This window comes from Canis lupus, chromosome 11, assembly GCF_048164855.1.
Source record: "Canis lupus baileyi chromosome 11, mCanLup2.hap1, whole genome shotgun sequence".
Lineage (NCBI taxonomy): Eukaryota > Metazoa > Chordata > Mammalia > Carnivora > Canidae > Canis > Canis lupus.
The window spans coordinates 46559311-46573690 of record NC_132848.1 but is presented as its reverse complement, the minus strand read 5'-3'; the positions used below and the strand labels follow the sequence as shown (position 1 = coordinate 46573690).

The 14380-nt window shown below is 51.3% G+C and overlaps 1 protein-coding gene across 1 annotated transcript in view; it reads right to left on the bottom strand.

Moving 5' to 3' along the window:
- The window catches only part of CRACDL (CRACD like), a 79703-nt gene that overhangs the window by 18813 nt on the left and 46510 nt on the right, over positions 1-14380 (bottom strand). The window contains exons 6-7 of the mRNA XM_072842673.1: positions 10937-11164; positions 5014-6523 (exon numbers count right to left, since the gene is read on the bottom strand). Coding sequence (XP_072698774.1) covers positions 5014-6523; positions 10937-11164 — 1738 coding nt within the window. The remainder of the gene's footprint in view (positions 1-5013; positions 6524-10936; positions 11165-14380) is intronic.

Here is a 14380-nt window from a genome sequence, read left to right as displayed (position 1 = left end):
GATCTCTGCTGGGATGCTGTCTGGAGAGGTAAAAGGCTCTGACTCTCAGTGCTTCTATGGGTGGAAGTGGGTGGCTTTTTGCTGGTGCTCACCCAAAAAGGTCTGGAAAGATTAAAAGAGCTCTGCCCTAAAGATGCTATTGCCCCAGTCACCAGGACAAGAGGTTCCAATTTGCTGCTGGCACTTGTCTGGTGCAGGGATGAGAAAATCTAAAGTGCTCCACCCTGCAGGGACTTTTTTATACAGGGGCCTGCTGCTTAGCTGCTGGTGCTCACATGCAGTAGGGCTAGGACCATCCAACAGACTTGTCCTAAGTGCTGGTGCTGGCCCTGGTGTCTGGGGTGAGGGTTGGGGGAACAGGAGGAACAGGACTGGAGCGTCACAGAGCTTGGGCCTTCAGGGGTTGTTGGTGCCATGTTGGCAGGGCAAGGAAGTCTTAAGAGTCCTGATGTCTCTATCCAGCCCCTCAACTCTTATCCATCTTTTAAAATTCTCTGACATTCACTTCATGCATTTGAATTTTATCAGTGGGAGAGATAGGGTGGTGTGTGTTTACTCCATTTTGGTCAGAAATGCAAGTCCCCCCCCCCCTTTTTTTTTGCAAGTCCCTTTTTACATAATTTTAGAAAAGTAGGATTGCAAGGTGACTTCCCCTATAATTTTTAGGCCTTTCAGTATTTTCCATATTAAAATCTTTTTTGATGACTCTGAGATCTCTAGCTTATCTGGATAGATGGGGGAACTGAGAAGGAAAATGATCTGAGGTTGGGGAGGTGTGGATAAACTGAGTTATGAATGTTGAGATGTCAAGTTAGGGATGCCCAAAGATGGCTCTTGTGGCTGAGGGATTCAAAGGAAGAGAGAACTTGGGGACAGGTAGAAATGGAGAGGCTGGTGCACTGGGAAGCAACCAAGGATGAGAAAATATAGGCGGTTTAAGGATCACAGGAAAGGTGAGAAACAGAGGCCCAGGGTGTTGACCACCCTAGCCCAGGAAGGGACTTTGAAGGGGAGTATAGGCCAAAAAGCAAGGCATGTGTGAACAGAGTTGGTTTTCTTTAAGAATTCAAGATCTATGAACACAGTTGACCTTTGAACAACACAGGTGTGAAGTGCTAGGGTCCATTTATATGTGAATTTTTTTAGATAAATACAGTATAGTACTGTAAAAATACTTTCTCTTATGATTTTCTTTTTTTTTTTTAATTTTTATTTATTTATGATAGTCACAGAGAGAGAGAGAGAGAGAGGCAGAGACACAGGCAGAGGGAGAAGCAGGCTCCATGCACCGAGAGCCCGATGTGGGATTCGATCCCAGGACTCCAGGATCACGCCCTGGGCCAAAGGCAGGCGCCAAACCGCTGCGCCACCCAGGGATCCCTCTCTTATGATTTTCTTAATAATATTTTCCCCTAGATTACTTGATAGTGAGAATACAGCATATAATATACATAATATACAAATTATATGTTAATCAACTATTCATGTTATAGATAAAGGATCAAGAGTAGGCTATCAGTAGTTACATTTTTGGGATTATACGTGGATTTTTTGACTGCACAGGGGGCCAGTGCCCTTAACCCCTACACTATTCAATGATGAACTGTATATTTTTTAGCGTGATACCAAAAAAGACCCCCTACTCAAATGAACTTGAATATACCTAAAATAACTATCATTAGAGTAGGTGACAGTGGCTTGGAGTTCCTTTCCTCCAGAAAACACCTCTGACACCCAAAGACAAGATGGGCATCTATCTATACTCCCCTGTGGCATTCAGCTGCCACCTGCCTCTTCAGCCCGGTAAGCTCCTTGAGGGCGAGGTCCTCACACTTTTCCTGACTGCTCTTTTGGGGCCAGCACAGTGCTAGGTGAATGGCAGAAATCCATGAAATAGTTGTTGCAAGAATGAACGCACAAATGAGTACTAGAGTTTAGAGAAAGAGGTTCAGGGACCTGGGTGTGCCACTGTATCACCAGCCCAGTCTGGACATGATGAGGTTGGACTGGAGGCTAAGGCTCATTACTAAATGAGGCCCCTAGGTGATGATGGCAATTTGTCCATCTATTCTCCAAAAGAGCCCACATGGGATCACAACAACATGAAATCTAAATTACACACACCATAGAGAAAGAAGAATGACCAGAGGGAAAGGCCAACAGAGACAACATCTAGAAAGTGGACTCCTAAGTGGTCTTTTTTTCTATATACTTTCTGTATTTTATCATTTTTCCACACTTAAGAATCTCTAATTCTTTTGCCTAACTCATCCTGTGCTCCTGAAGGTGCTTTCCAACCTGCCATTTTGGCTCTGACATGGAGTGGCCTACCAGGAGGAGGATGGGTAAGGTCCTGCACAAATGAACAAGGCTGGTAACCCTGGACTATTCGCCTCCCCTCAATGGTCTCCTATGCATTGGTGAGCAAACACGGTACTGGGCTCGCAGTAACCACCCCAACGTGGCCCTGTGAGGTCCAGCCCACTTGCAAAGCTGGGCTCCTCTGCATCGACTGGGGAATCCTCCCTGCCTGCCCCACTGAAGGGTCTTTCATACCTTCAGAGAAGGAAAACAAGACGGAGTGTAGACAAGAGGAGGAAGGATAAGCGGGAGAGCTGGGGACAAAGCGCTTGAGTCCCTAAGGTAGAAGAACTGTGTACCCATCTGGGACACCTCAGTAATCTAACTCCCTGGTGTGTGCCCCTGGAAGAGGTACAGGGGTGGCAGCCCCTACGGGAGCTCTGGGTAAAGTGCCTGCCACCACAAGATAATAAACAGCAGTAATTAGGCTTTCTGGAAAACTGAATAATACTGTTATTAAAACTTTTATTATCTGTATGTTTTATGTGAATTTAATTGCCTCCAGTGGCTATATTTTGGGAGCAATGAGGATGATAGAAATAATAAGAATGAATTAAACCACAAGCAGATCCAGTGTCTGGGGAAGACAAAGAGGCTGCTTACACTAATGGCATCTGATAGCATCGACCCTGCCATTCTGCTCTGGTCTACGAGGCAGCCCCCAGACTCCGAGGTCCCTGGCAGCTGCCACAGCCTGTCCTGATATTTGCCCCTCAAATAGAACCACACTTTGGGAGAGTTGGTTTCCAGCAGAATGAGGGTAATTCTTCCCTTCCTCTCTGCACTGAAATGAAAATCACTACCTCTGCACTAAAGTAACCTAGATTCTTTCACCCTGGAGTTCATCTGGATTGGTTATTTCTGTGGCTTAGAGAATGTTAATAAATGGACAATTCTTTTATACTATGCTTTTAAGTAAGGCTGATGGTAAATACTATATTGTATGTTTGAAATTAAAGAAAAAAAAAAGGTCTTTAGAGACCATTCCAGACATTTGACAATAAACAATCCTAACTCTCATAGCTTAAGCTGAGGAAGTCATAAATTATTGACATGTCAAGCATGGCCCTCTGAAGCTTCTTTTCCAGCTCTGATCATGAACCCAAGTATCTATCCCGTGTTTAAGCTCCATTCAGTCGGCAAGCCCTTGAGAGACATTTTCAATTCCAGGCCGTGAAGGTGGACGGTGCTGATGTCAGGGTTTTATCTGCACAGAGCAAACCCCCTCCTCCCGTGATATTTCAATGGGTTTTTGAAACACTCTACAATAGCTTCAATAACCTCACTGGCAATTTGCTGAGTGGATCATCAGCGAAGGCTTGAACCTCTCCCAAAGCTCCCTCACTGATTATCTTAATGTAGGGCGGTGGCAGCAGCTGCAAAGAATCACCACTGAGCCAAGGGGCCTTGCATCAGGAAGGCTGTGCATGTAGGCTCTTTGAGGGCATTTTCCTAGCGTTTCTGCCTAGAACTGTCACCCAAGAACTTAAAGCACTACACACACACACACACACACACACAAAGACACTCACTGCATTTTCACTAACTTCCTAGGAGGGAGGCAGAAAAGAATTTCTTTGACCCCATCTTTACATTGCTGTCTGTGAGCTAAATTTTTCCTTAGACGTGTGTCCTTCACCCTCTCTTCAAGGTATGGGGTCCCTAGGAGAACAACTGGCTCCTATTTTCTTGGCCCCACAATGCAGTATTTCAAGTGGAGTCCTGGACTTACAGATGCCACTTAAAACATCCTGAAAGTTTTGTTTTTCAAATAAAATTTGCCATGAAAAGCTTATCCTTAGGGCCTTCATCACATGCACACATGACTCGTGCGTACGGTTTCGTTTCTGGCTCACTGATTTCCATTAATAAAAGAACCCAGTAAAGAAATATCCTTTAGCTCTGCCACAAATACCCACTTCCAACAGATTTCTTGTTTCATCTGAAACGCTAAAAATAAAAAGTGACAAATGTCAAAGACATCGAAAGGTCATCTATTTTGTCTCTGCTCATTTTAAAGGACAGTTAGTTGCTTTAGAAGATTCTTACACTCTGCCCCAGCCTTCCCACCATCTCCTTTTTGGGACAGGAAGTTAACGCCCTCCCCCCGCCCCCCAAGGGGCTCCTGTCTCACAGAGGCTTGTGACTCCAATAAATGGGATGCTTCCCTCATGAGGCTGGGCCACATGAGCCTGATTATTAAACAGGAAAAAAATTCTTGGTGCAGGGAGAGAGGGGAGAAGGTGGGAAGGACACTCAGTGACAGGGAGCCAGATGCTTCCTTTATAACCAAGCAGCGGTGTAGGCGGGCCCCCGCGTGCCGCCACCTGCGCGAGCGCATCTGTCCCGGGATCCTCGAACCCACCGGGCGTCCGAAGGGGGGGATGCGGGATGCGGTTGCGTGGTCCCCCCAGGGCCCGGCTGCTCTCCGGGAACACGCTACCTGAGGGCTCTCACGTGTCCCTGAGTTCTCTCAGCTGCCGCAGCGCCCTGCTCTTTGTTTCCCCCCTTCCCCAGTCCCTATTCGGAAGCCCTGGCCGAGCCCAGCGCGTGAGCGGCGCCAAGAGGACCCCGCCGCCCAGCCCCGGGAGCGCCCGCCAGGTGCGCCCGCCAGGTGCGCCCCGCCCCGCCCCGCCGCGGCCCCGCTCTTACCCGCTGCCCGGTGCGGCGACCGCGCCTCGGCCCGCCGGGGCTCCCGCCCGGGCTCCCGCCGGGGCTCCGCGCCCTGGGCCGGCTCGCCGGGGCCCGCGTCCGGGGGCGGCAGGGGGCGGCCCTGCAGCAGCGGCTTCCTGGGCAGCGGCGGCTTGGCGCTGAGCGGCTCCGACGGCCGCGCCCGCCCCTTCCCGGGCTCGTGCGGGGGCCGGGCCCCTCGGGGGGAGGGGGCCTTGGCCTGGCCTCTCTCGTCCCTGGGGGGCAGAGCCAGCCCCCCCTTTTCTCCCCGGGCTTCCGCGCTGTATCTCTTGCCCGCGCGGCCGTCGGCGGAGGCCGCCTCCCTGTGCTTCAAGGACAGGGAGGTGGAGCGCAGCTTGACCGGGAAGGGGCCCCGGTCCTCCCCCGCGGGCGGCTCGCGGCCGGCCGGGCACGGCTCTCCCGCGGCGGGGGCCGCCGGGGGCGCCCGCAGGTCGTCGAGCGCCGCCTCGCTCTTCCAGGCCAGGCCGCTCCGGAGCAGCGGCAGGCGGCCGGCCGGGGGCCCCGCGGGGCCGGCGCGCTCCAGCAGGCGGCCGCTGCCCGAGCGGGGCCACGCGCGGCCCGACGACACGGAGAACCTGACGGCCCGCAGCTCGCCGCCGCCCCGCGCCCGCCTCTCGGGGCCCCCCTGCGGCGCGGCCGCGGCTTCGGGCCCAGGGTGCTCGGGCCCAGGGTGCTCGGCGTCCAGGGCCCCGGCAGGGCGCTCCTCCGCGGGGGGCTCGCCGGGGCTCGCGCTCGCCGCCGGGGCCGCCGGGGCCGCCGGGGCCTTGTGCTTCAAGCAGCTCTTGGGGGCCGGGGGGCTCGGGGCGCTCGGGGCGCTCGGGGCCTCGGGACATCCCTTCCCTGCTCCCTCGGGCCCCGGCGCTTCCAGCGTCAGCTCCAGCTCCAGCTCCACCTGGACACTTTGGTCGGGCGCGTCTGGACCAGGGGCACCGTCCGAGGTGGTGGCGGGCGCAGTCTCGGCAGGGGCCGCGTCCCCCTCGGGGATGGAGGGAGATAACCGAATCTCCACATCTCCAGAAGCGCAAGCCACCTCATCCGCTGCTTCCCTGGCCGGGGGACACGTGCTTTCCAGGGACACCTCCTCCCCCTGGTTTTCGCTCTTGGGATTGTGGTGCGGGGAGCCTTCGGGCAGAGATGTGGACTCCGGGCAGGGGGCTGCGACGGCCTCGGGCTCGGGGACCTCAGGGGTGGCCGGGCGGCTTGCGGGGTTATCCCCAAGGAAGCTCTCCTCCTCCTCCTCGGCGCTGGCACTGAGTGCTGGGCAGTGCTGCAGGCGGGCCCGCCGAGCCCGAGGCCCTCCAGGCTGCAGCACGGTGACCGGCCCCCGGGGCTCTGGGCTTCTGTCCGCTACCGTGTCCTGCTGTGCAGAATTGGGACTCTCTTCTGTGTTGACTCTGGGTAATGACTTCTCATCATACTCCTCCTCCTCTGGGGTACACGTCAGATCACTAAGGGATTCAGACTGTGCTCGCTTGGAGAAACAGAGAGGACAAAAGACAGCATCATTATGTCCGATATCAGGAAGCCCACGACCTTTCCATTTTGCACAAGGCTTAATATGGTCTAAAGGAAGCAGTGTGCCTCTAAGGCTGGCACCTAGGCAGACATTCACACATTGTGTCTCTTCTTAATCCTTCCCTTACCAGTCTTAGGAGTTCAGCTTTCAGCAGAATAGTGGCAGCTATGCCCTTATAGTAAATAGTATGCTTAAGGCTCTAGTGGCCGAGCCACAAACCGGTGGACACTGCTCTAAAGAGTGAATGAAGCAAAGGGGATCAAATTGGCTGGATGTCTGCTGTGCTTTGCACTCCACACCTATTATTTCATTTACTCTTGATTCATCCCAATAAGCAAAAAGATTATTTCCTTTTTTGCACTTGGAAAACTGGGAGCTCAGAGAGGTCCACACCTTGGTCAAGACTAAGCTTATTAGCTTAGCTGCAGGGCTGGTGCTCTTCTCTATGACCCTGTGCTGCCTGGGAGCTATGTCCCATCTCCTTGCTCTCATCTCCAGGGACGGGCCTCATGAGGAAGGGAGAATGGTTTGCCTGAAGGGTGATTCATATCACATCAAACAGTCCAGAGCAAACCACAACTTGTAAGAGAAAAATTCCAGACCATAGATGAAGGAAAAAATCCAAACTTCTCAGCTAAATCAAAGATCTTATATTCTCTGGTCTTAAAATTCTCTCACTCCCTGCTCAGGTCAAGCCGAGAGCCCACTACTGAATATGCCACATTCTGGGCCGAATGACTGGCCAGCTCCTCCTTCCCCACACCCCCAGCATGTACTACTACCAGCATCCCCCCAAGAATGGTCTCAGACTCCAATCCTATAGGAAGTCTTGCCTATTCCCTGAAGCTTATGGTGCTCCTCTTCTCCTGAAGCCCTACTGGCTTGACAATCAAACACTGCCCCGTATTTTTCTTCTGAAGTCTCTGGAATTTAAATTTAGTCCAGCTTCCTCCTTGCCATACCCAAAATCAGCTGCTTGCTCAGGAAGGAGATCAAGGTAGTCATAAATTATTCAAAAGCACTATGAGAAAATGACCAAAAGCTTGAGGGTGTTGAGGTCAATCTTTTTGAAAAGTTCAGGACATCAGAAAACACTTCTATCTTCATGAAAGAAAAAAAAAAAGTTCAGGACATTAGACGCCCCCCCCCCCCTTTCTTTATGTTAAGAAACGTGCAGGAGTGTTTGTGTTTTGTTTGTTTGTTTGCTGGCATTATTTTAACATTTTCCAGCTGGCATCTGCTTGCTAACAGCACACGGGGTAACTGGGATGTTTGTGACAATACCTAAGCTAACTCTTGCCGAGATGCACAATCCTATTCCCCTTGATTTGAAAAGATGAAGATATGCAAAGAAATCTATAGAAGAATTTTCAAAAGCTGCAGATTTAAAAGGTGTTACCTGTCTTTTGTGACTACAGGAAATCACTGATGTTGAAACCTGTTTAGGATGTGGGTCACGTTTTAAAACTATCACAACCCTCACTAGATGAGCATAAAGCTGAGAAGCAGGCCTGGCTGGACACATCCCACCTTGAGCCACTCACAGCTACAAGGAGGTAAGAGTGAAGGGCCGGGCAGGACGAAGGCAGCATGGAGCAAAGACTTGGACACCGAGCAGAGCCTCTGCAAGGAACAAAGCAGCTTCTGATTCAGGAAGGTTCCATATACCCACTCAATCTCCACCGCCACTTCCCCTCACCTCCTTCTCTGGGCCCTCACAACCCTCTGGAGGAAGAGGGAGCAGAGGACCCACTGCTCAGCTTGCACCAAGATGGAGACTGTCATGGGTGCCTGCACATCTGCCTCCTCTTACTGGAAGGAAGGAAGAGTCTTGGGGCAGCATCCGTGTCATCTCTGGGCAGAGGACACTGCCCGTAAGTAATGTCAGACTCTGAGACCAGAGTTGGCAGCTCTGTCAGCCACAACTCCAGGCTACTCATATAATCATGCTGCTCCTACTCCCCTGCTCCTGGCACTGTCTGGGTTGGGATGAGGACCAGCCAGGGTGGTGACGCTGGTGTAAATAGTCGTGGGTGTTCTGCTTCCAGCGCGTCAGAGCCGCACTACAGGGCATGGTTCTGAGCAGCAGCATAAAATACTGAGATAACAGCCAGCATTTGTCTTGTGTGTGTTGGTCTTTCCTGACCTCTGTGCTGGCAGGGCAGAAGAATCTGGACAAATGCACTCTTGGTTGTGTTTTTCTAACTTGTATTAAATATCACAGTCTTAAAAGCCAAGGTTGGTTTGTTTGTGAATTGTGCCAAGATAGAGTTTTTAAGGTAAGAAAAGCCCGCCCCCAAACCTTTTTTCCCTCCAGAGCTCCAGAAGATTCTGAGCCTAGATGGTGTGGAGTAGAGGGTTTACCCCACCGACGACAGAGCTGGAGAATGCCTGGCCGGACTGGACAGCTGTTCTGCCCAGACAGAGGACAGAATGTGGACAGTAGCAGGGAGACTAAACTGGAGACTCAGAGAGAGATGCCGGGGGGAGGTGGGCCGTGAATCTCTCCTGAAGTCCCAAGGTATAAGAGGGGGCAGTGTGGCCACTCCTCCTCACCCTGAGAGCAGAATGGGAACATATGCAAGCACCCTGATCCCCCAAGAGGGGCCAGAGTCCCAGGAAAGTCCTCATAGTGGGGAGGAGGGACCTTGTGACCAAGGGCAAAGGGTGCTCCTGACAAAGGGAGACCAGAGGCCTCCACCTCAGAACCCAAGAATGACACTTGTGACCACTAGCCAACACTGCTGCCCAGTCAAAAACTGAAGGTATCCATGCCTGCTCCCTACCAAGAAGGGGAAGCAAAGAAGAAGGGAGGATAGATAAATGAGAGTTTAAATCAAGACATGTTTTCCCAGATGGCCTAAATCAGAATTTCTGTTATTCTAAAAAATGGGGATCAAGAGCTAAACCAAGTTAAGATGTCAAGAAAGAATGAGAGGAGCAGCTTTGTCCAGCGGACAGCGAATGGGGATGCCCCATTTCCACGTGGAGTACGACCTGGGCTTCCCTCTGCCACAAAGCCTGGCCAGGCTGTGGCTAGTTATGTGTGCTCTTGCCGAGGCAAAAGACATCTCCACGGGAATAAAGCTCAGCTAACAAAAGGACACATTAGCCTGAGGGTAATCACAGCTCACTACTTTCTCCAGTGTTAGTCCCTTCTAAAGTCAACCCTGCTGCCAAGAGTTTAAAAAGCACCTTGCCCAAAGGAAAACCCACTACTTCCAGGGAGTCCCTGGAATCCTGAGAGGCCCCAGCCCACTGATCCTAGCTGAGTACCTAGCTTGTCCTGGGCACTTCATTGGTACCCCACAATCTTGTCTCCAGGAAAGGAGGAAGAGAATGTTGGGCTGTGAGCATCTCTCTGTCAGCACTGTCATTTTCTGTGGCCATGCTGGCCCCACATCCTGCTCTCAGCTCCTCCAGGGCTGAGACACTGTGGGCACCACCAGGCAGCAGAGAAGGCAACAATCTTATGTGGACCTCTAACCCACTGGTACTATAAGGCCAAAGCACTGCATGAATGAGTTCTTGATTCCTAGCACCATGAGCTGACAACTACGCAGGCAGCATGACCAAAGTGGGGGGTGGCCGGTCCTCACAGGGGCACAATCCCCATACCACTAAAAGAGTCCTCACCCAAGGCAGGAGTCCACGCTAGTGCATCAGCTTCTCTGTCACCGGCTCATTCCCTCATTCATCCATCCATCCAACCAATGCAAACTGAATGCCAGCTTTGTAGCTAGCATGCCCTATGGGCTGGGACGAGGTCTCAAAAAGACTGGCTATAAGAAGTGAGCTCACACATTCACAGAGGTCACTTCTGTGCATGGCCAGTGCTATGAAGGAAGTGAACATGCTGGTGGGAAGGTAGGGATGCTTTCCATAGGCTGGTCAGGTGAGCCTCTCTGCGGGAGAGGACCTCGGAGCCGAGACCCAAAGACTGAGAAGGAGCAAGCCAGGAGAAGAGTGTCTCAAGCAGTGGATACAGCAGGCATCAAAGTGCTGAGAGAGAGAGAGAGAGAGAGAGAGAATAGGAGGCAGTCTGAGAGGCAGGTAGGGCCTGGTTGTTCCAGGCCGGGAGTACAGGCCTTATGCGGAGCGCCGTGGGCAAGGCAAGGCACCCACAGCACGTAGCAGCTTTGTAGGATTTGCTGCCCTGAACACGTGGCATATTTATGTGGGGAAGAGACATATCTGACCTATATTGAAAAGGAAGAGCAACTCCAGCTCCTGCGGATGCCCCACCGGCTGTGGGGGTTTCTCGGAAGGGGCACATGACCCTGAGAGGAGAGAGGCAGGGGTGGCGGGAGCGGGGGTGCCGCAGGGCCTGCCTGTCCTGCCTCTGCGTGGAGGACGAAGCCCAATTACCGAAGACAGCCGCCTCATCTTGCTGGACCGTTGGTTGCGGGGCTTAACCAGGAGCTTGTGCTTAGCTGCAGAGTTGTCCAGGCAGGAGGAGAATTCTGGAGGGTAATCGAAATCAGCCACGGGTGCCAAGCTGCTGTCCGAGGTGCGGGGGGAGACACTGGCGTCGCTGGCCTGCCTGGAGAGGAGCTGGTCTGGAGACTGTGGCCGGGACGAGGGAACTACAGAGACCTTCAAGGGACAAGGAGCAAGCACACCCAGCATTAACTTCTCGGTTGGGAGTGGGTCCAGCCAACATATCAACCCCCTCTTTTTAGTGAGCTCAGTCTTCCCACGCCGCCTCTGGGCTTTAGGCAGAGGGACAGATGTAAAATCTGACTCTCAACAGGAAGGACTCTGGGGTACTTCCTTAGAAAGGTAAATGGCTGGGAGTTTTAAATGTTGGCCTAACCCCTAAAAACTTCTCATTTCCAAGGCTAAGCAGAGGACCTGTGTCCCCGGCATCCTTGGTGAGATAACTCTGCCTTCACCCTCCCTGGGTACACGCGCTTCAGACAAGAGCTTCTTTCTCTGATGAAATGGACCAATCTGATCTCTGCAAAAGCAGGCTTGGTCCTGCCTCTGGAAACTGAGAGGGTGGCCCAGAGGTGTGATTCTACAGGCTGCAGCATAGGATGTGCCAAGCCCACCACCCAGCATCCCATCGCTGCAACTGCATTGTTCATTCTAGAAAGTTTCTGTCTTCATGTGTCCTCTTGGAGAAATCTGGCTTCAAGTTACCATCTGGAGTTAAAAATATTTTCCTACCTCATACCTCAGCAGGGAGGCACTGGTAGTTAGTCAAGGGCAAAAATGTTGTCGGGAGGAGGGGGATTTTGGTAGTCACGTGGAAGAATGACAGTTGCCTGCCCACTGAACTTGGCAAACTCCTTCACTGAGTGAAGTCTAAGTGGGTTCTATTGTAAAGATATTTATCAGCATGAATTGGTGGAAGGGGATCCTCATGCACACCCATGAGCAAATGTAGCCCCAATGAGGAGTGAGGAACAGAAAGAGAATCTGGCAGGTGCTGGGCTTTAGTCACAAGCCTGGCATCCACTTCTAGTATGGTGCTCAGTATTTGTGTCAAGTTTACATTTTTTTCCCCAAATGTTTTTTGTTTTCCAAATTTTGTATGTCTACACACAACAAAATTTACCATTGCAACCACTTTTAACCACGCAGTTCAGTGGCACTGAGTACACTCATGTTGTCGGGCAACCATCCACAGAATTTTTTCTCTTGTAAAATTGAAATTCTGTACCCACTAAACAACAACTTCCCATTCCCTCCCCACCCCAGCCCCTGGCAGCCATCATTCTACTTCCTATCATCATCATTCTACTTCCATCATTCTACTTCCTATCATCATTCTACTTCCTATCTCTACAAATTTGACTACTCTGGGTACCTCACATTTAATTTAAATTAAATTAAATACACTATTTGCCTTTTGTTGTTGTTGTTTGGCTTATTTCACTTAACATCAAGTTCACCCATGTTGTAGCATGTATCAGACTTTCCTACCTTTGTGAAGGCCAAACTATATTCCATTGAATGTAGATACCACATTTTGTTTAGCCATTTATCCATCAATGGAAACTTGAGTTGCTTCCACATTTTAGCTACTATGAATGCTGCTGCTGTGAACATGTGTGTACAAATCCTCTTCAAGAATTGGCCTTCAGTTCTTTCAGAGATACACACAGAGGTGGAATTGCTGGATCATACAGTAGGAATTGCTAGATCACAGAGTAGTTCCATTTTTAACTTTTTGAGGACCCGTCATACTGTTTCCCATACTTTGCATTCCCACCAACACTGCACAGGGGCTCCGATTTTTCCTCATCCTTGTTGACACTTGTTATTTTCTTTCTTTGATAGTAGCCATCTTATTGGGTGCAAGGGGCCATCAAGCTTACATTTTAACCTAAGACCATAATTTTATGCACCTCATAATGATTTAATAAGCCCCCGTGAAAATGGCCTCCTCAGGAAGGGGCAGAGAGCAACGTGGGCAGCAGGCAGACTCCCAGGGGCCTGGGTATATCTTGCCCAGTTTCTTTTCCACAACCCTGGAGGCCCACGCCATGCAGGTTCCAATAGCCTCTGCTAAACTAGGGGTAGCAGAAGGAAGTCACTGTTAGAGAGACAAGCTGATGCAGGGACTGCCCCTGCCAGGGAACTTCCTCGGAGAAATGTATTTTCCCTGTTAGCAGAAAGGTCCCTTACGTTTTCTCCTGCAAGTATTAAGTTTATTCCTGCCAACTAGGAGAAGACCATTACTACAATGAGGGGAAAAGGGTTATAAGTGGACATGGTCCATTTTAGTTCTCTTGTTTCAGCTACTTGGGTTCTTATGGGAATAAAGCAAGAAAAAAACAATAAACCACAGGACAGGACTCGCGGCTTCCTCTGTGCCTGTGGTTCTGGCTTCCATGGTTGTAGCTGATGACTCAGGAAGTTACCTAAGACTGCACAGGTGACATGTCTCCCAGGCGTCCTCTAAGGGTCACCACCAGAATGGGTGCGTTCTAGAGGAACAACGCGTGAACACTTCATAAAACGTTGGGTTTTGATTTTCTGCCTGTGGGGACTTAAGAGAACAGGCAAGATGAACTGCTTTTGCAAATGCAATTACTCCCAGGTGAGAATGACTATGTCTTCTGTGTGGACATGGGCTTCGCTCACCCACCACCCCCTCCATAAACCCAAAGGACAAGCCTTCCCTGCCTCCTCTCTACTCAGCTCGCCCTGCGCTTGCACTGCCTGAGCGCACCCAGCGGATGGTCCTGGGCTCAGGCCCACTCCAGCCCCTGAGGGCATGAGGCCGGGCAAGGAGCTTAACTTCTCAGAAACTCTGACCACAATGACCTCTGTCCCTGCAAAACCCCTGTGCTGGCTGTCATGGCTGGTCTTCTGCTAAGGCGTTGAATGCTTACTTCTCAAGTCTTCGCGGTCATTCTGAGGGTTCTTCGGGCTTGAAAAACCAACACCTTGACGGCTGAGGAGAACTGCAAGTCCTGGGTTTGATCAGTGAGGTAATTACGTGAGGTAGGGTGGAGCAGGAAAGCTGACCTGTGTTTTTATCTGTGGGTTGAAAGAATTGCCCCTTGTACTGCTTCCTCCCACTCACCCGGCTTGTCTTGAAATCTGTGCTTCTGGATGATTCTGGAAGTGAATGATTTTAAAAAGTCTAACGCGGGCCCTTCGTTGGAGGAATGTGACATTGGAGGAATGGGAAATTGGTCTGAAGTTCGCAGGCTTTTTCAGGAGTGACCCTGGGTGACAGCTGCCTTAAGGTGTTTGTCCTCAAAGAGAGGGGCTCAGCCATCAAGGGGTGGGCTGAGGCTGCTGCAGGGGGAACAGCCTGCAGAAAGGAAGCAGGGCCAGTGGGGCCTTTGTGGG